The sequence below is a fragment of the Lutra lutra genome, chromosome 1 (genome assembly GCF_902655055.1).
Source record: "Lutra lutra chromosome 1, mLutLut1.2, whole genome shotgun sequence".
Taxonomy (NCBI): Eukaryota; Metazoa; Chordata; class Mammalia; order Carnivora; family Mustelidae; genus Lutra; species Lutra lutra.
Window position 1 is genome coordinate 184,245,996 of NC_062278.1, and position 22,299 is coordinate 184,268,294.

At 43.2% G+C, this 22,299-nt stretch overlaps 1 protein-coding gene across 1 annotated transcript in view; it reads left to right on the plus strand.

Moving 5' to 3' along the window:
• The window catches only part of EIF4E3 (eukaryotic translation initiation factor 4E family member 3), a 45,463-nt gene extending 23,636 nt beyond the window's left edge, over nucleotides 1–21,827 (plus strand). Inside the window, exons 3-7 of the mRNA XM_047746942.1 lie at nucleotides 7,493–7,587; nucleotides 9,097–9,157; nucleotides 11,780–11,846; nucleotides 15,242–15,397; nucleotides 19,785–21,827. Coding sequence (XP_047602898.1) covers nucleotides 7,493–7,587; nucleotides 9,097–9,157; nucleotides 11,780–11,846; nucleotides 15,242–15,397; nucleotides 19,785–19,831 — 426 coding nt within the window. The 3' untranslated portion in view covers nucleotides 19,832–21,827. The remainder of the gene's footprint in view (nucleotides 1–7,492; nucleotides 7,588–9,096; nucleotides 9,158–11,779; nucleotides 11,847–15,241; nucleotides 15,398–19,784) is intronic.
• Nucleotides 21,828–22,299: the final 472 nt, after the last annotated feature.

Sequence of the window (22,299 nt, forward strand, 5' to 3'; positions counted from 1 at the left end):
GGGCCCTGAGAATGAAATGGCACAAGGAGGTGAAAAGCCCGTGGTCGGGCCCAATAATAATAATAATAAGAGGCCCGTCTCCCATGGCTCACCATCTTCTCCTGGAGCATCTTTTCGAGTTGCCCTCAATCATGTTTTCTCTTAGACAGCTGTGCGCCACTCCTTTTCAGTGATTTATTTCAAGCAGTTGTTCCCCAGATGATGTTCCTGCTGCCACCCCGACTGGGGAAAACACATTTAACTTATCAATAACTTCTGGGATTCCAGCCTCTGCATGTCCTCAACATTTGCAAACGGTCCTGAGTATTTAACAACTGGCTTTGGTGCCAGTTTTTAAGTCATTTGAGGATGTGCTTCGGTTCCCCTGTGTTCTTATTCTGTGATTATATATCAATTCTTGGACCTTTGCTCTTTCAGCACTAAAAAAAAAACCTGGATCCCTGATTCTGTCTGTGATTTTCCCCCATCTCTGTCTGGGTGAAATTGAGCATCCTGTGTTATTAATGACTACTTTATACAGCAGGATAAAATACGTCTCTTTGTACTTTAAAGCCCTTCAGTAAATCAGAGGTGTTGATGGGGGTGGGGGAGGAATTGTTATTCCCATTTATTAGCTGCAGAGACTGAGGCTGAGAGGTTAGTGCTCTAAAACACCCAGTGGAATTAGCCAACCTTGCCATGCCCCAGGAACTAGAACTCCCCCCCCCCCCCACTTCTAGATCAATTCCTTTCACTCTGCCCTGACTTGGGGTTGGTGGGGGGCCCATGCCTCCAGACAGCCCACTAACCCCTGCTAAGGACACTCTCACTGTAGCCAACAATAATTCTCTTTGCTTGGAGTTAAATTTATTCCTTACTTTCCTGCCGTTCTTGGAAAATTCCATTTTTCATCTAGTTGCGTTTTCCAGATGCTTATTGATTCCATTTACTCTTTTGTAAACATTTCCAAATTTTCCACATTTCTCCTGTGTTTTTATGTCCTAAATGGATGCAGTACAGAAGAGAACCACAGCTTCTGAGCAAGCCTAATTCTACCTGTGGGAGAAGGAAGAGCTAACTACCTGCCAAATAGTATTTGCAAGGGAGGGCTCCCTCGTCCCCACTCTTTTTCAGTGTTGCTGCTGCAAAACCCAGCAATTCCACCCCCAAAAGTCCTTCCTCCACAGCATTCTGTCCCACCTCGGTCATCTGTGTTGTCCCTTTCAAGATTTTGCCACACCGCATCCCACTTGTGGTGTGTTCTACCCAATATTTTGCATAAATTGGCTGACTTTTTACTTAAATTTGCACAATACAAAAGCTTCATGTTTTTTTCTGTAAATGGATATCTGGCATCACTTATCATAAACAGAAAGTCTTCATCAAAAATGCATACAACATGTTAAAACTATGAGAATATCTCTTCTGTACCTGTGTCCTGCCAGTGACGTGAAGACATCCTCCCTCATGGGACAGTGTGATGTGGTCAGATCATTGAAGTCAGGATGACAGATTGCCTTCCAAATCATTGGGGAGCGAGGGCGGTCCCTTTCAGAAAGAGAGGTTTATAGGTCAGTACTGACAATGAAGAAGGAGGTGAAGATTGATTTAAGTTTTGAACACAGATGGGCAGCCCACCATGGGTGGCCTCCTGCAATAGAATGACCTGGAATGAACCATTTGGGGGAAGGGAGGGGGGACCAAGGTAAGAAACACAAACATACCATGTTGAAGAGACAGAGAGAAGGACCTACAGCCAGGTCTACCTCATAGGTCTGTGGAACACAGACTTAATTTCAAGTAAGACGGGATTCTTCATCATTGAATTTATTCATGATGTATATAATGAGATCAGCAATCAAACTCACCGCCCATTTGTGCAGAAATAGAACTGCAGTCAGGTTACCCATGGTCCTCTCTCCCTGCTGGCCTGCAGGCACAGGGGCCACTGTGCAGGTGGGGGCTGAAGGCCAAAATTTAGTTACTTCAGATGTAAAACTGGGTCTCCAAAGGGGCTCAAAATATGTCACCCCCCAAAATGCCACTATAGCATAAGAATTCTGTTAAGCTGAAGGCAATTGAGAAACAGCGGGCAGAGGAGGAACACTTGCTCTCCTGTCTGCCTAACATCAGGCATAAATTTCCCTTTGAAGGGTGGCATAAACTTCCATTTGTAAAGGTAGCCCCTTTTCTTGTCCCTTGAGTCTGCATATGCAAAGCTTACTCCACAGCGGTATCTCCCGTGTAGGTCCTGTCACCTCCTCCAATGGACTACCTGTCAGGGGCCCCAAACCCCTTTTCCTTTATTCATTCCCTTTCCGTACTTGATCACCCTTTGTTATGATGGTATACAAGCTTCTGAGACCAGCCACTTTCTTGGGCTTCCACTTCCATTTTCTGAAGCCCCTGTGCCCTTTAAAGTATTAACGTTAATAAGGAAGTATACACTGGTGGCCTTATGCAGGAAGCAGTGCCTCCTTCTGCAGAAACACTGCTCTGATGTGTTTCCCCAGGCTTTTCTGTGGGTTCTTGCCTCTAAAAGTATGAATCCCACTTAGCTCCCCCATTCAGACTCTGTGATTTATTCGGCAACTTCCTGTAGGGTGAGAGAGTGCCCTGATTGCATTTTACCTCCGTGATGATTAGTCCTCCCAACTTGGGTTCTCTCTTGAAGTCAGGCCACCTTGGAATTCAAAACAAAACCCATTTCTCTCTCAAGTACCCAGCTCTTGCGGGTCAGAAGCACTTTGCTTTCAGCCTACAGTGTCTGCTGTCAGTTAAAAACATCCTTGAAGTTCTTCCCTTGTTGTCTTGTTTGCTCTGGGTTCTTTCTGTCCTCCCTGCAAATATCATTGATTCAGTTGGTGGGAAGCAAGCTCTAGAACTAGAAACCCATTCCTATGTAATAGAAATACTTGCTTCTTACTTAAACAGTACTCTCCTGCTTCAGATGCAGTGGCCCTCAGAAGAAATTCTGGATTTTGTTGTTTTCCGGTGGGAGAGAGTGTTTGCTGGGTGTTTTTATTTTATTGTACACCTGCTCCTCTATCACAACACGGCATTTTTTTCTTTGCTACTATTTTCAAGTACGGTCTCTTTCTCGTTTCTTCAGAACATTCCAGTAGAAAATTGAGGAGGAAATTTGTCAGTTTTTCTGCTAATGAAGGATTATCTGTTTGGTAGAAGACCATCAGATGGGGCATAATTGCTCCCATCAGAACTGGTAGATTGGAGATTTATCAGTTGGTCACACTGTCTGGTGAGGCTGACCACACCTTGCTTCCTTGCTGGAGGCATATCACAAACTCTTACTTCATCTCTAACCATTAAATCATCCAATGCAGTAGCTGTATCTGCTCAATACATAGAGGAGGAAATTAGGGTTGCGAGCGCTTCATGAGCTGTGAAGGTGATCCTGAGAACTCTGGTCCTAAATGCAGCTAGACTTGAATTTACAGCTTCACAGGTCCACCATGTGCCCTGCCTCCATTCTTCACGGAGGGTCCCCGAAGGATGCTTGAGAACTTACCCACTGAGAGTAAGCCAAGGCTGGCCCTCACATGTTCAGTTCTGTTCCCCCAAGAGTTCATCGCAGTACCTCCCCGTGACTGGTGCCTGCCAATGTTTGCCCAAATGAAGGATGCCCGACTTTTATACCTTCCCTCACCCCGGGGGATCATTCAGGCTTTTGAAAAAAGCACTTGGCTCTGATTTATCAACGTTGTGCTTACTCTTACTCCAATCTGCTGTTTGCAGGCCACTTTGAATTAATTATAGGAATTCTAAAAATTAATTATAAAAGCCTTAAGGTTTTTGAAATATATGGGCAAGTCCCTATTGATAGTAAAATTTAGGTCTTTTTTTTTCTTTTCTTTTTTTTTTTCAAAGATTTTATTTTATTTTTTTTTAAGATTTTATTTATTTATTTGACAGAGAGAAATCACAAGTAGGCAGAGAGGCAGGCAGAGAGAGAGGAGGAAGCAGGCTCCCTGCTGAGCAGAAAGCCCGATGTGGGGCTTGAACCCAGGACCTGGGATCATGACCTGAGCCGAAGGCAGCGGCTTAACCCACTGAGCCACCCAGGCGCCCTCAAAGATTTTATTTATTTGACAGACAGAGATCACAAGTAGGCAAAGAGGCAGGCAGAGAGAGAGAGGAGGAAGCAGGCTCCCTGCTGAGCAGAGAGCCCAATGTGGGGCTCGACCCCAAGACCCTGGGATCCTGACCTGAGCCAAAGGCAGAGGCTTTAACCCACTGAGCCACCCAGGCACCCCAAATTTAGGTCTTTCAACAAAACTAAAAATGTGTTACAGAGAACACGATCATGAATTCTCAAGCTTCCGGCGAAAGAGCGCTTTTACTTTCTCGAAGCAGGAGGAGGGTCTCAGGAGTGTGTAATGCTGGACTCCTTCCTCAAGCTGTTTCTCTATCATGTGTATGGTCATCCCCCCCGTATCTAGCAGGGGTGCCTTCCAAGCCCCACCCCATGGATGCCTGAAACATTGCATAGTACTGAAGCCCATACATAGTAGGTTTTTTTTCCTGCACATACACACTCATGATAAAGTCTAATTTAAAAATTAGGTAGAGGAAGAGATTAACAATAACTAATACTCAAATACAACTATAACTCCATACCGTAATAAGAGTTAGGTGAATGTTCTCTCTCTCTCAGAATACCTTATATTACTGTACTAACCTTTCTTATGAGGGGAGATAATAAAATGCATACATGGTGAGGGAATGACAAAGGCATGTAACATAGCACTAAGACATTCTGTCTTTCTTTCTCTTTTAAAATTTTATTCATTCGAGAGAGTGAGAGAGAGAAAGCATGAGGCGGGGGAAGGGTCTGAAAAGGGAACCCAATGTGGGACTCGATCCTAGGACTCTGGGGTTATGACCTGAGCGGAAGGCAGACGCTTAATCAATTGAGCTACCCAGGGGTATGTAGACCTTCTGATGTTCTGTCAGAAGGAGGATTCTCTGCTCCTGGACTGCAGTTTACCACAGATAACTAATTTAACAAATATTCCACATATTGGATGAGGGGTTGGAAACAGGCTAGAAACAGACTCCTTTAGAGCTGCGTACTTCTTAAATGGGGCTCTTTTCAGTGATGTCACCAGATATTTTGCTCCTGTTTTGTGCTCACGCACAAACGTGTGAAGATGTGCCTTCATAAGTACTGAAGTCAGAATTCAGTCTGTTGCTGTGTCTTCTTGGGCCATCATCTGTCAGATTTGCCAAGACTAAAAAGTCAGTTGTCTGTTTATTTTCAAGAGAAGCCGTTAAAGAACTACAAACCTCAGCGCGATCCTTAGAGTGATTTCTTTTTGGACACGGAGAAGCATCTTGTTGTTCTCTTCAAGGTGCTTCAGACGCTGGGAACATCAGTGGGGGTGGGGGTGGGGGGACAGGAGGGCAGATGCTCTGGTTTGGACGTCCCGTTAGGAGGCTTGATGTTTAACAGCACCAAAGTCCTTCTAGTTAAAGCAGGGATTTTTATGCTGGCATACTTTTATCCATAAATCCCACACCGGTCGCTGCCACCTTATCGCGGGAGTCCCAGACTAGAGCTTACCACCATACTCAGTGTGGCGAAGAGCATCTCCCTGCAGAAAGACATGTTCAGCAGGCATCCCTCATTCTGTGACTCCTTGACCTGGTCCACAGCTTCCCAGCTGCAGAAAGATGTGTCTAAAACACACAAGACTATTTTCAAAGGAAATGGCAGAGTGGTTAAGAGCACTCATTTTGGAATCCAACCATTTGGTTTCAGATTCCACCTCTGCTCATCCTGACACCACAGACCAGTCCCGGAGTCACGTTATCGTTTGCGCTAATAGCAAACCGTTTATTGGGCAAATACCTCCCTAAGGGCCAATACGCCTCCCTGAGGACCTGCTGGTACGACTAACCTACTTCCAGCTGTTCCTTACATGGTACCACTTTAGTATAAGGGATCAAGGTATTTCTGACCAGTCGACTGCCGGGTGGCTTCCTGTTTTCAGTTTTATCTTATATTTCGTTGTTGCTTTCCTTGCAGTTAATTGGGCTTTAATTTTTACACCAGACAGACAGGCTTGAACAACTCCTAATACTTACCATTCAGCGTACATAAACTTTCATTCCGCTGATGTTACTCCATGGCAGAAGCTCTAGGATTTATTTTTCTGGTTGTTGTGTTGCTCGGGCTGTTTCCCTCAGATCTACCTGAAGAGCCAGACAGCCACCCTTTGCTTACCCTACCACACAGAGTGGTATTTCTTGTTTGTGTAGCGTTCATAATGCATTGTTATGTTGGCCCATTCCCAACAGTCTGGGAAGGGCTTTCTTATTTGTAAACTGAATCCTCATCCTAATCCCAGTGGTCATACCAAACACTGACTCTTAGGCAGATGAGTCTCCGTGCCTGCATTCCCTTATGTATAAAATAGGAGTAATAACCATGCCCCCAATGAGGCTGTTGGTAGGATAGATGACATGCATATGTAAAAGTTGGTAGAACAGGGCCACTATTAGGAACTACTCTTATTGGTGTCATTCTTATTCCCTTATTTTTGTATAATCTATTTTTGTCCACAGGCCACTCTGCATCTGAGTTAGTTCCAGTTGCTATAAGAGAATACTGTAGTCTGGAGGGCTTAAACAGTAGACATTGATCTCTCACAGGTCTGGGGGCTAGAAGTCCAAGATCAGGGTGCTTGCATGGTTGGGTTCTGGTAAAGGCCATCTTCCTGGTTTATAGACAGATAGCCATGTTCTTGTTGTATGCAGACATCCAAAAGAGAAAGAGGGCTTGTTCTCCTTCTTTTCTTGTTGGGACACTAATCTCATCATGGGGGCTCTATTCTTCTGACCTCATTAGCTCCCAAAGACCATACCTCCTAATACCATCCCCTTGGAGGTTAGGGTTTCAGTATATGCATTTGGAGAGGACAGAAACGTGCGGTCCCATATTTTGGGCAACTTGTTACTTTAGTAACTGAGCTGTTCCCTATATCTTCTAGGAGGGGAGAGGAAAGGAGAGAGTGCATAAGGTGATCTCTCTTTGCCTCCTCCTCCTCCATAAGCCATCCCCTAACCCAAAGTGGAACAGTTTCCTTCTGGGCTTTGAAAGAAAGTGGTCTTTCCTTACAAGGAAATAAGGTTCATTACATATATATTCAGCACTCAGGTCTGTATCAGATGCCATCCACCTGCTGGAAAAGTCAACAGCAAGGTCCTTGCCCAGGTTTACCCGGAGATACATCGCATAGGGAAGTTTGTTAAATAGCCGTAGCTTCCTGGGAAGCGAAGAACCTGGCCCACCATCAGCGAGGAACATTCTTTAATGCTATGTTACATTTCCTAGCAGAAAACTAGAAAGATTACTGAAAAGAAAATCTATTTCAAGTGGATAGGACTTAATGAGAACTGGCTTTTTTTTTCTTTAATGCATTAATTTTATAATCTAGTGGCACAGTAAATCAATACTGGGTATATGAAACAAAGTGTTTTTCTTTTGAAGATATTCTGGAGTGTGTATAATAATATCCCTCCTGTGACCAGCCTGCCTCTGAGATGTAGTTATCACTTAATGAGAGGAGAGAGGCGACCACTTTGGTAAGTGTCTAACTTGTAATTGGAGGTTAAGGTGGGAGGGAAATGGTTGTGAACCTCATAAAATATTTACTTCATGCCAAATTGGAATGCCAAAGTCATTTTCTCCCGGTAATGATGGAAAGTAATTTTAGCTCTTACTTAATTACGAAGGAAGCTGCCGCCCCAACTTCCCCCTTCACCCTGGGCTCCACGATGACGAGTAGGTTTCTCAGTGTTCCCCACTGAACACCCCATTGTGGTCTCACCAAAAATAGGTCATTGTTCGCACGCCAGACTTATGATGCAGCTCCTTTGTAGGGGGAGTTGCTGCATTTTGGTTTGTTCTTTCATTTGCATGATAATGACCTAGACAGTGGGGTGTAGAAGCTTCTAGGCTACTGGGAGATGAGAGGGTCAGGTGGAGTATGCACATCTGCTGTACGGTCGAACCTCAGAAATGTCTCTCACATGGACCCCACAAAAGTGTGGGAATCAGGCACAGCCCAGGGTCTGGAGGAAGGGATCCTTCTTTAATAGCTTGGTGTCATGATGACGGTAGTAGACGATGAGCCAGTTTGCTTGGGCTGGAGTCCCAATTAGTAATAAACTCGTATATCGTGTCCCTTGCGTGTTCTAAGTAACGAGACGTCCCCTGGTAGGGCTGATTTCTGCCATACCCGAGCGCTCAGATGTTATTAGGAATCTGACACACTCCATCAGATTTGCTTTGCTTTCCTCAGAGTTGGTGTAATTTTTCAGAGAGGCTCTGCCTCCGGAGTGGCAGCATGGGTCTTGGGAGCTGCAGTCTTATACCCTCCAAGTTTATCACTCTCAGCCTTCACCGGACCCCACGTGATGCCAGGGCTGGCTGTCATTGGCCCACCACGGGTTCTTTCCATCACTGGGCAATCACGAGGACTAGAAAGAGGCAGTATTTTCATAGGCAAACCTGGGTTAGAAGCCCATCTTTGAGGCTAGGATGTGGCATCGGCCCTATCAGAATGGGTCTGACATAGAAGTAGGGGACAAATAGCTCCTTAAAGGGAAATTGGGGCGCTTTTACCAGATGAGCAAGCAGATACTAAATAGGAAATCATGACGAGTGCCCACCACAGGGGCCGAGTCTCCTATTAGGCATAGAGGAGAAGGTCGATATGAGACTTGGACGAGGCAATGCCACGAATGCGGTGCTGAAGCGTAATGGCTTTCACGCATGTAAAGCACTTGTATTGATTGTCCTTCCCCAGATAGCATAGGGAACCTCTCATCACCGCCTGCTTCAGGGTGAACAGCTGGTAGCCCATCGCCACCCCTGCCCTTGTGGCCACTGAATCCCACTTTCTCCCCTTCCCATCTTCACCCCCTTTCTTTTTCTTTCCTCCACTTCCTTTTATAGTAAAAGGGCTGCGGGAGAGTTTATTGAAGAATGTTCCATTGTTTGTCATTTTTAATGCCATCTGTGGATAAATTAAATGCATGTAGAGTTACTTAATCCTTGAGTCTAATTTCAAACCTCGGTCTCTGATCCAGGGAAGAGGAGAGTAATGCGAAGGGTGGCGTATGGAAGATGAAAGTCCCCAAGGACAGCACGGTAGGTTTGTTCCAGTCCCCTTCTAGAACTGGCTGTGGCTGGGTTGTTGTTGACTGCTTGTGGTGAACATCTCGGGCTTTTTAGGCAGCCCGCTCAGTCGTCTCAGAGCAGGACTGGGGGTGAGAAAATCTGTTCTGACCTTCGTGAATTTCTGCCTCGCAGTGTCACCTTAAAAACGTAGTACCGCGTTTCTGTTCAGAAACGGTGCAGCCGTGGGACTGTATCGTAAATTCCGAAGAGTCGCACGCTTCTAAACTTTACAGAAAGGCTGGTGCTGGCAGTCATTTCCTCACCAGCCATGACTAGCATATGGAAGTTGGTATATGAGAGAGAAGCAGATTCCTGCCCACCCAAGGCTGGTCCTTCCTCCACTGAGCTTGGTGCGGACACAGGGATGCTTGGGAGGCCACACATCACACCATTCGGGGGGTTTTGTGTAAGGTTGTGCCCAGCCTCCCTGTGGGACAGGGGAGAGTCTGCTTGGTAGGACGACCTGTGAGACAACTGGTTTCTCGTGGTCAAGCCTCAGAAACCGAGATTTTCTAGAATAGGCTCAAATTCATCATTCTGACTAAAAAGTGAAAATTCGAACCCATTCTTAAGCTTTGGGAAACCAAAACACTTCTTTGAAAATGGATGAAAGGGCAGAAGCTACCCGAGTCACCTCTTCATGGTTTCTTTCATGTGGATAAGCTCAAAGAATTACAGTGTCTCCAGAGACCCATAGGTTTGAGTCATTTCCCTATAAGCGCAAACCTAAAGATGTGACCAGATTTATTTGTTAATGAAGCAGACTGTCAGCAAGATGCATAGCTCCAGGATTTGCCTGTTCCTTGGCTTTCACAAAAATGTCAGGGCAGCCAACCACCAGGCAAGGCCTGCGAAGCTCCTCCTGCCCCTCTCTTTAAGAGGAGAGAACTAAGTTGTTTTTAATTTCAGCAAGAGCACGGTTTCCTTTTCTTGTGCTTGATTGACTCACACCAGACTTTGAGTTCTGGTAGATACAAATGTGTGATGTCAGCGTGTGGTGAACGGTAGCTGACGGGCACATTCGTCCTTTCTTTCCTCGTCCATCTGCCGTCACAGATACTAGCACATTCACGTCTGTACAGGTGTCCTTTTCACTCACTGTCACTTGTGGAGGAGTGGGGTCTGGTGGGCCAACCTTGTCTGATGTCACAGCGGGGGAGGGAACCTCCCCTTTCCCCTAACTTACTTGCAAGGCTCTCAGCTTCATCATGAAAGTATAAGACACCACAGGTGGGACATAGAGAATGGAGAGGATGATTTCCAGAAGGGAGACCAGCAGAGCCAAAGGGAGCATCTAGAAAAGGGAAAATACATTCCTCCTTGCGAGTGAAAGCTCCTGGTGCTTAACAGCTACCATCTTGGTTAAAAATTCAGCTAGGCTACTTTCAATGTATTAGGACATAGTAATAAACACCATTATTTATAGTTAATATGTAGCGAGCACCTGGCATAGAGCAAACTTGTTGCTATTTGTGGAACAGATTTTAAGTATTAACTTCTTTTGCTGCAGTCACAGTGCTAAGCCCTTTGAATACATTTGTTGACTAATTTCATGGTCACAGCAACCCTGGGAGATCAGCCTGTTGTTATTCCCCGATCGCCTGAGGAAACTGATGTTCCCTTAGTCCGTCCTCTCCCCGACCAAGCAGCCTGGCAAGGTTCAAACCCAGTTCTGGAAGAGTTTGAGGCCTGTTAGCTCTGGCAAGGAAGATACATGGGACCAAGAGCTTTTTGAGGGGGAATAACTGTGAAAACTTTTAGGCCCCCAGCTGCCTGTGAGCGCTTGCTGGCTGTTGACTGGCTGGCCTGAGTGGTCCCAGTAGTCCCTTGGGTAGAAGGGACTCCAGGTTTCTCACTTGCAGGAGGTGGGTGGGAACACGAACTGAGTCTTCCAAGAGACGCGTGCACACACACAAGTTCTGCCCCTTGACATAGCAGTGTGTTTCCGCTGGATGGCAATTTGCAAGTCCTTAAGAGCTCATCACTGCGGTAACCTCTTAAGTACCTCGTAAACTGCCAGAAAAACAGAGGGCAAGGGAGGGTTTTGGAGAGAAGGATTTTACTAATAGCTTTCAACTCTAATCAACTGATACATTTTGAATCCGTGAAAGCTCAAGGAATTGGAACCTTCTAAGTCATTTGAAAGCATTACCCACCCACCCATCCCATTCTTTTGAACTTCATCATGGTTTCACTAGAGATTGACTCTGTGGCTTTGGACACAAAGTGTTATGGACATAAAGTTTGTGACTTTGGATCCCTGGTATCTATCTGTGTAAAGTTACTTGTGAAGCGATACAGTATATGCCACTATTGAGTGTTGACACCTGTGACCCGGGGATGTGTGTGGGCTCCAAATAATGGATATGAACAATGCATGTGAAGCTGAAAGAAATGTGACTTGTTGAAGATACTTGTCTAAAAATATATGTGTTGTTATTGGTTTTTGTTTTTTTATTTCTGGTTTTGTTTTTTTGTTTTGTTTTGTTTTGTTTTTTTGGTTTTGGTTTTTTGTTTTTGTTTTGGTTTTGGTTTTGGTTTGTTTTTTTTGTTTTGTTTTGTTTGCTGTTTTTTATTCTTTTCCCATGCCAGTCCACAGTTTGGAAAGAGTTGTTGTTAGCGACAATCGGGGAACAGTTCACAGACTGTGCCGCTGCAGGTAAAGAAGCCCATGCCGTCGGTCACCTGCTCGTGTCTGCTTGGCTTGTGCTTGTCACTTGGAGACGTTTGTTTCTGCGTGTTTCACTTTTGACCTGTTTCGAAGTTCTTTACTTGGTAACTGTGAAGTTACAGGTTTTTTTCATGTGATAATGGCATTTGTGTCATATGTGTATGTACACGTACATATTTATGTGTGTTAAATGTATGTACATATGTATGTATGTACATATCTTTTTCCTCACATAGCTCATGTTAGTAGTATCCACGAACATCTGTCTAAAATCAATAGATGAAAAGGAAAGAAAAGAAAATTTAGTATCAGTTGGTTCTTGACACAGTTTGGGTTAGACTTCTCATTCCAGTTCTTCCAGAGGGGTAAGTGGTGTCTAGTGGAGTGTGGAGTGACACCAGCATAGTCCCTTGTGTCCCCCCTGGTTTTTCTCCCTTCCTCCTGTCCCACTCTTGGGCCCCTGCTCAAAGAGACTTACAAAGGCGAGGAGGTGATGTGCTCACCCCGGGACTTGTAACCCCACAACAGAAGCTCAGATAGAAGGTCCTCAGGCATTTTCAAATACTGGGTGAATTTCTCAGAGCCTCCGTAAAGTCCACTTTTATATTACTTTGTTTTTGTGATGAAACCACTCAAAGAGAAGAGTTGAATTGCATGCTTAACATTTTGTTTTCTTCCCGGCTAGTTCCTTCAGAACCCTTCTGAGGTGACATTTAAAATAACACTTTACCTGTTTAGCTTTGAGTTAAATTTTTTTCTTAGCTAATTAGTACTGATTAATTAGTCCCCCGGTGTCTTAGATGGTGCTAATTTTGGGCACCCCCCCTCAGGCCAAGTCATTGCCTGGCAACCTTCAAATTCACTTACTAGCAGTTTCCATAACTCTCCTTTTGTTTTGCTTCCTTATTACACCAGTTTTCGTTCCCTTCAGACAAAACCTGGGATGAGAGGAAATTGTCTTAAAGTACAGATTCCTTCTATGTTAACAGGGAATAGTTAGCAACTTCACAATATGGAGCCAAAAATATGTCCTAGGCATAATTATAAACACATAAATCCCTGGGAGAGGAAGTTTCCTGTGCAAATTATTCCTGTTTCCAGAACCTCGGGAAAACAGTCTAAGTAATAATAAACAGGTAGGATTGAGTAAAGAAGGCGTGTTGTTCCGTAGTTGACTTAGGAAACTGGTGCACCATTAACAGTGTGTTACATGTTAGCTCTGCTGTGACCCCCGCTCTGCCACCTGGAGCGAGCTGGCCAGTCTCTCCAAGCCTCACTTCCCCCATCTTTAAACAGTGGCTCCTCCTCGCTCTTCTGCCAGTCCCCTAAAATAATTAGGGTTTTGCTGGTCGATTCTACTTATGAATATTACATGATTGCTGACAGCTCTGCCTTTGCGTAAGAGTTGAAGCCTTTGACCATGCCGCTTCTGAAAGTGCTAGGCTGGTAGGAGCCGCCTGGTTATCAAGAGCCAAGCCAAACTGAAATCTGGATGGCTCAGCAGATCCAACAGCCATCAATTACAGCACCCTCTGGCCAAGAGTGGAGAAATGGGCCATCCCCAAAGACCGAAGAATGCTGATGTTTCCCTAAAAGATTGATCTAGTGTCTTCATGGCCATTCTCGAAAATGGTAATGAAAATACATGCACAGGGCTTCCCTCTTGATGTGTTGATTTTCCGTTCACATAGGTTCTTGAGCTCGACCAAGTGCCCGTTGCAGGCGTAAATTCAAAAATGAGAAACCTGAACTAAAAATTTTTGATGCAACAGTGTTTCTCTTGGCTAAGGGATAGCTGGAATTAGGTCCTTCCTATTTTTTTTTTTCTTGAAATTTTGATTTAAATGTGACATACATACCAAAAAGTACACAAATTGTAATGTGTATAGCTTGATAAATAGTCACAAAGGCAATAGATCCCCAAAACTGCATCCAGATCAGGGAGCAAGTGCAACATTATTCGTGCCCCAGAATCCCTTCTCTCCCTCCCTTCCTCCCAAAGGTGGCCACCAGTCTGGCTTCTGATACCATAAGCCAATCTTGCCTGTTTTTAAATGGTGATATAAATGGCATCAATTTAGTGTCAAGTCGTACACAATTAGAAGGAAAGAAGTGAGGGAGGGAGGGAGTGAAGGAGTGAAGGGAAGGAAGGAGGAAACAAAGGAATTATTTTACTAAAGATGAATTCCTGTAGTAAATTAGACATGCCCTCTTTTAAATTATATTAGAATACTGGAATGTTTTAACCCCCAGAAGACAATTGGAAAAATTGATGATATAAATATTTAGATGCACAGATTTAGAGCAAATTAGGCAAATTAGACAAAGCATATTAACTACAGCAAAATTTCCTAATTTTGATACTGCTCATCTTTTGCATTTTGTTTATAGATCCTGGGCACTCAAGTACAGAGAGCCAACCCTATTAATATGGCATGAGCACATAAACCAGGAGTGAAAACCCTTTATTCCTGTCATTTTGCCACAAATTAAAGGACACAGAGTGGGTTCGAGGAAGCATATGATTGTCCAGAGCCTTCCTTATCTGGCCGCCATTCTCAAATATCTACAGAGTAGCCCCCACCCAGAATCTAGTTAAAAACAGATAACAGACCTACACGAATCAGTATCGATGAATGCTTTAATGTCCATTCACAGAAGTACTACACTAGCAGAGCCACACTCAGAAGATATTTACTCTCAGTTTATACACAGCGCTGCCAGGTGGTCATTGGTTCTCTAGCCCAAAGTTCAAAACGCCAAAACCTGAAGGGGAGGAGCCAGAGAGATGGCTGGGGAGCAGAAAGCACGAAAAGGGAAGGGGCAGACAAGCAAACCACACAGAAACAGAATGAGCATCTAGGAACACGTGATCTGGGTCCAGTTAGGATTAGGGCAGATAGCACTAACCACCCCACGATCTCTGAACACTTGGCAGGAAGTCCAGAGAAATACTTGCTGTTCTTAACAAAGACAGTCAAGCATCGAGGAAAAGTTCATTTGAGTTCACTTGGCTTTCAGAGGACAGAGCATTATGCAACCCATTTTAGAAAAAGCCTCCTCAAAACAGACAAAGAAATAAGTCAAAAAGCTTTGGTAACATGTTAAAAAGGATAAATTACTTATCTGGAAAATTCGTTTGGCTGGAACACGATGTTTATCTAAGTCCCTGGGTCAGTGTGACGTGCCTGTTGCAGCTTTTGTCCACTAACTTGCTTTTTGTCCAGCGGTTCCCCTTAGAAACAGTATTTATCATGTGTTCTCTCGTGCCACTTTTTTATTATCTTATCCGTAACTTACAGCTATGATGATAAATGCTTAAGAAACAACGCAGACAGACTTGGAATTACTGCTCATTTCTTTCTTCCCTGCCTTCCCCTCAGATGACGAAGTCATAGGAGTCAGTGTCAGCGTTCGGGACCGGGAAGATGTCGTCCAAGTCTGGAATGTAAACGCCTCTCTAGTGGGTGAAGCGACCGTGTTAGAAAAGATCTATGAACTTCTGCCCCACATATCTTTTAAAGCAGTATTTTATAAACGTAAGTGCTCTATTTTCAGTTATTACTCTCTAGTTTATTCTATGATTACTTTTAAAGATAGAGACTATGTTGCAAATGAGGTGAAGGCAGAATCACTCAAAATTTTATAATCCAGAAAATAATTTGATAAAATACATGTAAGTGTTAAAAAAAAAAAAAAAAAAAAAGGTTCAGTCTCAAGAAATTAAAATGAGCTTTTATTGTCACCCAAACACATGGATCAGAAACGGTGATATGTGTTGTTTTGGTTATTTCGGAAATTTAAACCTGACCTTAAATTTGTCACTCTCAGGAAAAAATTACCTTCTGTTTGAAACAAGAATAACAAGAATTCTGTTATATGAGCTGGCAGGTAGATATTCAATCATCCCTTCATAAACAGGAATTTATAATGTATAACATCTATATTTGTGGAGGAACTTGTTCTGAGCGCAGGGGTGATTGAATGTGCTACTGAAATGCTAATACTTCCTCATTACGGAGGACTGTGACACAGAACGAAAGAGAATTCACGCACAGTGGTAAAATGTTAACAGTATGAATAGGTGTGTGGACCCATTGTTTCCATCATGATTCATGTTCATTGCTTTTGTGTGCTCTTTTGAAAAAGTCATCTTTTTCATAATGAAAACAGCTTAGTGCGATTAAATGAATGTTTGGTAGATCAAACTGCAGGTTACACTTTTAACAGTGAGTTCGAGAAAAGTACTGACAGCCCTCTATATACATCTGATAAATTCCCGTTTCCCAAACCATTCCAAGAGTCAATAACCCAGTGTTGTTTTGTTTTGTTTTGTTTTTTTTAACTGTGTGGAATTTCATTGACTCTAAGATGCCTTTGATGATAAGTATTATTTTATAATCACCAAGAGAGAAAAATAAAAGACTCCCAATTAAACTATGATGTATTATTGATGCCAGGGGTCTTCTGATGTGGGGTGAGGAGTGCATCTCAGTCTTGTTGAAATACACTCCATTATTGTTTCCCTTTTCCCAACCCCTTGCCAAAAAGGAGGGAAAAAAAAAATCAAATGTTCTTTTGGGATTGTCTTAGTATGAAAGAGGTTATTAAAACAAAGGCCTCCCTCGAAGGAATCATAAAATCACAGACCAAGGGATTTAGATTTTAAGCAACAAGACTGATACGTTGCTGTAGATATTCAGCAGGTGCTTAGCTCCTGAATTTTAAATGAAAGTTTCAATAAAAGAGACAGAAAAATGGCCCTGCCGAAGTGGATTCTTGGCTGTGCAGTGTGGAAACTGCACATTTGTAGATACAATTTTCAGTCCTTGGGGAACCCTAATTGTATTTCAACCCACAAATTAATTGAAAGGTCACCAAGGGTCTTTTCTTGTTTTTTCTGCTTCATAAGACTAACTCTCTGGAAGGAAGTATATTTCATGGCCACTCATGAATGGGGCGACAGGAGTCTTTCCCACCTTTGAACCCACTCCACATTCAACTCAAAAGAGGAGAGAAGCAAATTTGGAATCATCAAGTCAGGCCCTCTGAATTTTTGTTCCCCTTCAACCATGGGACCTCGAGCAGATCACACTTTTCTTGTCCTTTTACTTTGTCATCAGACTATTGAGGAGGTTGGTCTTAAATGATCTCCAAGGTTCCTTCTGCTTCAAAATTCTCTGATTAAATTTCCAAGTAACACAGTTCACAGCAGGTCCAAGATGATAGGAGTATTTCACTAGAAAATGAAGCCATAGAGTGGTTAGGAGAGTTGTTAGGGCACTGGTAATAATCAGGTAAGACCGAACATGGATGAGTCACTGCTTAGTTGTTGTGATGGCTTGGGGAGGAAGGGGGAGGGCAAGCCAAGCAAGGGGGAGAAGTTGCAACCTGGCCAGTTGAATCAAGCTGACTAGTTGCCCTAAAGATAGATGCCATTGTGAAGTTTGTGAGTAATGCAGAACTGGCTAGGGTCTCTGTAGAAATCCATATTTTAATGGCATAAATTAACATTTAAAGACTCAAAGATTATTCAAATAAAAATTTGAATTGGAAAAAACAAGCAATTCTATTTATTTTATATAAAGCAGGCAGTCCTTTACTCAGTAGGATTATTATACACCACGTGCTGCAGAATTGATTTGGAAAAATGAGGTTTGGGCAGAAATCTTATTCACAGCATGATGAAGAACATTCATAGCGTGAGCTAAGTTAGGAATGGCCAACTCCATGCTTTGATTCTGTCTTGTTAACAGGATCCTGTGTGAGTATTCACAAGTGTACAGAAGCTAGGTGACATGGCAAATTTCCCATGTGGAAAGAACCCAAGCGTCTTGGGTCAAGGCCTCCAAGCAGGGGAGATGAGTGGGCTGTTGTTAAGCTATACAGGATTTGGACACAGATTAATTATTTGACGGAGACACTCACGATGTACAGGGAGACCTTTCCCACACCCCACACCCATTCCGTTATGTTCTTCAGAGCAGCTGAATGACATCCTTTCTGATGGGAGAATTATTTAGAGCAGAGGTTGGCACACTAGGAACCTTTAGCCAAATCTGCCCCCTCCTTGCCTTCTTCAGTAGGGGCTGCAGCTAAGAATGGTTTTCACATCTTTAAATGGTTGGAAAAAATCAGGGGAAGAACGACATTTCGTAGCACATGAAAATTGTATGAAATTCAAATTTCCGTGTCCATATATAGATAAAGTGTATGGGTGCCTAGCGGTGCCCGTTCGTGCACATACCGTGTACGGCTGCTCGGTGCCGACGGTGGCAGAGTTCACTGTTGGGACAGAGAACACACGGCCTAGCGCAAAATACTTATTCTTACCCCTTTCTGGAGCAAGATCTCTTGACTCCCAGTTTCAAGAGAATTCTATATTCTCTTCCCACCAAGGCTCACCCAAGGCTGGAAGAACTTCTGTCTCGCAGGACTCCCCCAGTTCTGAATGTGCTCTTCAGCTAGCTCCATAGCCCGTGACAGTTACACGACTTCCATGTCTCAGCCATGACTGCCGCAGACTGTCCTCACACTCAGAGTCATGAAAATCCTGGCCCAATCCATATGTCTCAGTTCCTCACTTGGAGCCCAGCGTCACCAAGAGGTCTGGGCCTCCCCTACCCGACCCTGTGGCACTGTATATTTCACTGCAGAACAAACCATATTTGCTTCTGTACCAACCCTAAAAATCGGTTTTCAAGAGAAAAAAGGGGAGGGGAGGGGGTAGGGGATATTTGTAAAGTTCTACATGCGGAAAGCATTCAGTTAAATCATTTGGGATTGTAGAGTCTCCTTGAGAATTTGGCCAACCCACAGTAACCCTGGGAGCTAATAGGTATGATTCCCCCAGGATTTTATCCAAATGAAGAAGAGGTTGGGGCGAACATCCAGGATGATTCTGAAGGGAAAATGGTCCCTGTGCCCACCGCTTCACCCCTGCAGACACTAGTCTGAAGAACTTAGTCTTTATTAAAGACAGAGAAATGGGAGGGGCTTGACAGGTGGAATGGGCCAGCCCATCTGTGCCTTCCTAGGACATCATGCACAGTCCGCAGGGGGAGGACAGAGGGAGACGAAGCACAGAGAATTGTGAGTTGCCTTGGGCTTTATCAGACCCAAGCTGGAGCAACTTTGCCCTTCAAGAGAAGATAATCTGCCCTTGCTTCATGACGATGTTAGTCAGATTCCAGGAAGTGGACTTTCACACTTGGCCTTTTTTGCCTTGAAGAAAACGTTATATGTATTATGAATGTCTTATTTCCCACTTGTTTATAAAATTTTAAGTCTTTGAAAAGTATCTTTGATAGCGCCATTTTTTATCCTAGGGTCCCTAGCTGTAATTAGTGACTTTGCAAGCCAGACAACAGGACCGAGGGGGAAAAAAATGAACAACATGATTGGGAAAAATAAAAGTCCCATCCGTTTTATGAAATTTCATTTCCCACAGAGGGTGCTCAGAGGTGGGGGGATGTGATAGGACTGCTTACCCACTTGTGTTATTCTTTGCTTTTGCTTTGTTTTTGTTTTATTTTATTTCTAAAGATAGGTCCTTGCACGGCCCTGGTGTGGGTAACATTGGGTTCCCCCACCCTGTGCATCCCGTGGGGCACATTCTCCCCCCACCCCATAGCATTGGAGGCCCTGCATATTCTCTTCATCAGCTCGTGGGGATTACTCATCCTCTCGGCACAGCAAGAAGAAACAGGCAGCATGCCCATTGCTTGTTTATTCCTTGTTTTAATTTTCATGATTACGTTTCTCAGGAAATGCACGCCTTAGCTAACAGTTACTGGCACAAAAAGGTATTTGCGTTCTTGCCAGCCTTTGGGGAAACTGAATGAGATGCCTTAGAGAAGGGTTGCCCCATCCTTTGCTTAAAGTTTTCTTTCCTTTTTTTCTTTTTTGTTTTTTTCTGTCCTTTAGCCCATGAAGAGCATCATGCTTTTGAAGGTGGACGTGGAAAACACTAATTGCACACTCTGTAAAGAATTCTTTGTCCTTTGCTGATTGGTTTTGGAAACGGTCTTAACAGGAGGGAGAGTGAAGAGAAGACTTGCCGAAGCCCGATGCTGGTCCATGTAGAGTGGGTTTCTGTCCTTGCAGACGGGGCGATTAGGGCTCAAAGTGGCAGGTGGGGTTGGGGGGACTGTGTGGGTTTCTACCGTCACATTACTTGCTTTTTTTCTTTTTTTTTTCCTCTCTCTCTCTCTTTTGCTTTCTAAATTCTCTGTTCTTTTCACTCTGGGTTTTTTTGGGTTTTTTGTTGTTGTTGTTCTTTATTTCCTTTTAAATTTCCTTATTCAGTCTAATTATTGTTTTCTATACTCCCCTTTCATGGAGGCACAAGAAATCGGTTTCCCTTTGAGTAGCTCTGCTGTACCTAGTTCATGAGAATATGCCTAATCGTGACAATACTGCTTTTGAAAACCACACTGTACTTGGAGGAATACTAGCTTGGTGAAACCTGTCTTGATTATTTGTTGTGACACATTCCTTAAGACTGTGCACTGGGCATTGTTTTTTTCTGTCCCAGGGAAAAGAAAAACCACACTTAATCTGATTTTGCACTGACAGCACACACATCTTTTATTTTTCCTTTTTAAACTTTTTTTTTTTTTTTAGCAATAAAAGGAAAATAATAGTTGGGTTGCCGAACATGAAAACTATAATCACAGTTGAATATTTCAGGATATAAATCAAACTCGAGGTCTTCACACCATCTGTGGAAGTATTTCTAACCAGAATTTCAATTTGGCCTTCTTGAAGGATAGGCATAGAGTGGTGGCAATGGATTTCTCCGGGTAGGAGACCTTGTATTTCTGATTTGAAGAGGTAGAGGTATTGTAATTCTTTGCATTAAAGCTACTTCTGAATTTTGGATGTGTGTGCCCATTTAGGGCTTTCCAAATCCTTTCAAACACACTTTGTTAGATTATCCCTTTTTCCTGCTCACATTGTATATGATTTCCAATAATCAATAGTCTTCCTGCCTGGGCAGCTCTCCCCTGCCTTTGTCATTTAGGAGCAGGAAGGTAAATCTCATTTCCAAGATGAATGTGAACATTGGCAAAGTGGAACGTAGAGTGCATTCTGTTGATATTAATTTTTGGAATTGTTGATATATATTGTATTATGTTACCAAAGAAATGCCAGTTTTAGTAGAAGGAAACGGCCACCCTCTGGAACACTGAGACTCTTTCCAAAATGTGCCAATTTCCCTCTCTCGACTCTGCCAAGCCTCCTACTGCTGTTATTTGAAAAAGGCGGGGCCATTTGAAGACACTTCCTCTTCCTGGCTTTTTCTGAGTCCAGGGAGCTAGTGCACGCTTATACGTGTCACAGAAAGGACCCTGTGCTCAGAACTTCATTGTACCCAGGATTTTTAATACCTCTTGCAGTATCGACCAGCAGAGAGAGGTGGGGCCTCTTCAAGCCTCCAGCCTGTGTTTGTAAATAAAATTCTCCCATCAAACATTTTTAAATACTTCCCGATATCTATTTATAAAAGTTGTGCCCTTCACTTGCATTGCTAACCATATCAACCATAATCTCAATGATCACATTCATGAAAACTTCCTTTGTTTCTAAACTGACTTTCCTCAGCGATTTCAGAATGAGGTATAAGGATATCAGACCCCTTTTTTCAAAAGCCTGGAACTTGCTTTCTTAACATTGTACTAACATCCAACTTATTTTTAAATTATTCATCAAGGATTTTAAAAAAAAATTATTCTGAACATGAATTTAAATTCTTTTTTATAATATAAGTATTTTTCTGATAGACTAGAAAAAAAGGATGATTGACCTATCTTCATTTTAATTGTCATATATATTTCCATAAGTAAATGGATTTTGAAGTATTTTTATTTTTTTTGAACTTTATTTAAAGCATTGTGATGACATGTTCAGCTTCTGCATGTATGTAGCCTTTGAAGAAAAAAAATAAATAGGAATGCTAGGCTCACATTAATGTTCTCGAGTTTCTGTTGTTTCTGATCGTGGCACATGGCTTAATGCACAAAGTAGATTTTTGTCCCAGAGAACTTCTGCACCTATTTCTGACCCTGCAGAAAATACCAACTGTGAGAAGGATTTAATTTGCCAAATGTTAAGAACCTATTATCTAAATTACTCTAAGAGTGGAGTTTGTCAGATTTTGCTTTGGAAATTGTTTTAATTGAATATTTAGTTCCTAATGGACTTTGTATGAACTAAGCTGATTTAATCAGTCTAAAAACTTCTCATTACCATCTTGGATTAAAGAAGCTAATATTCTTTTGAGATACAAGGAAATATCTTGTGGGGCATGAGACTTTTGTTTAGGGCAGTGTACCCATGCGGGGGTGGGCGGCACCAGTGGGGCTGGGGGGGGGGTTCCTGATTTCAGTCCCGACCTTGCAGGTGCAGCCTGTCCTCTCTCCAGAGAGCCTGATGGAAA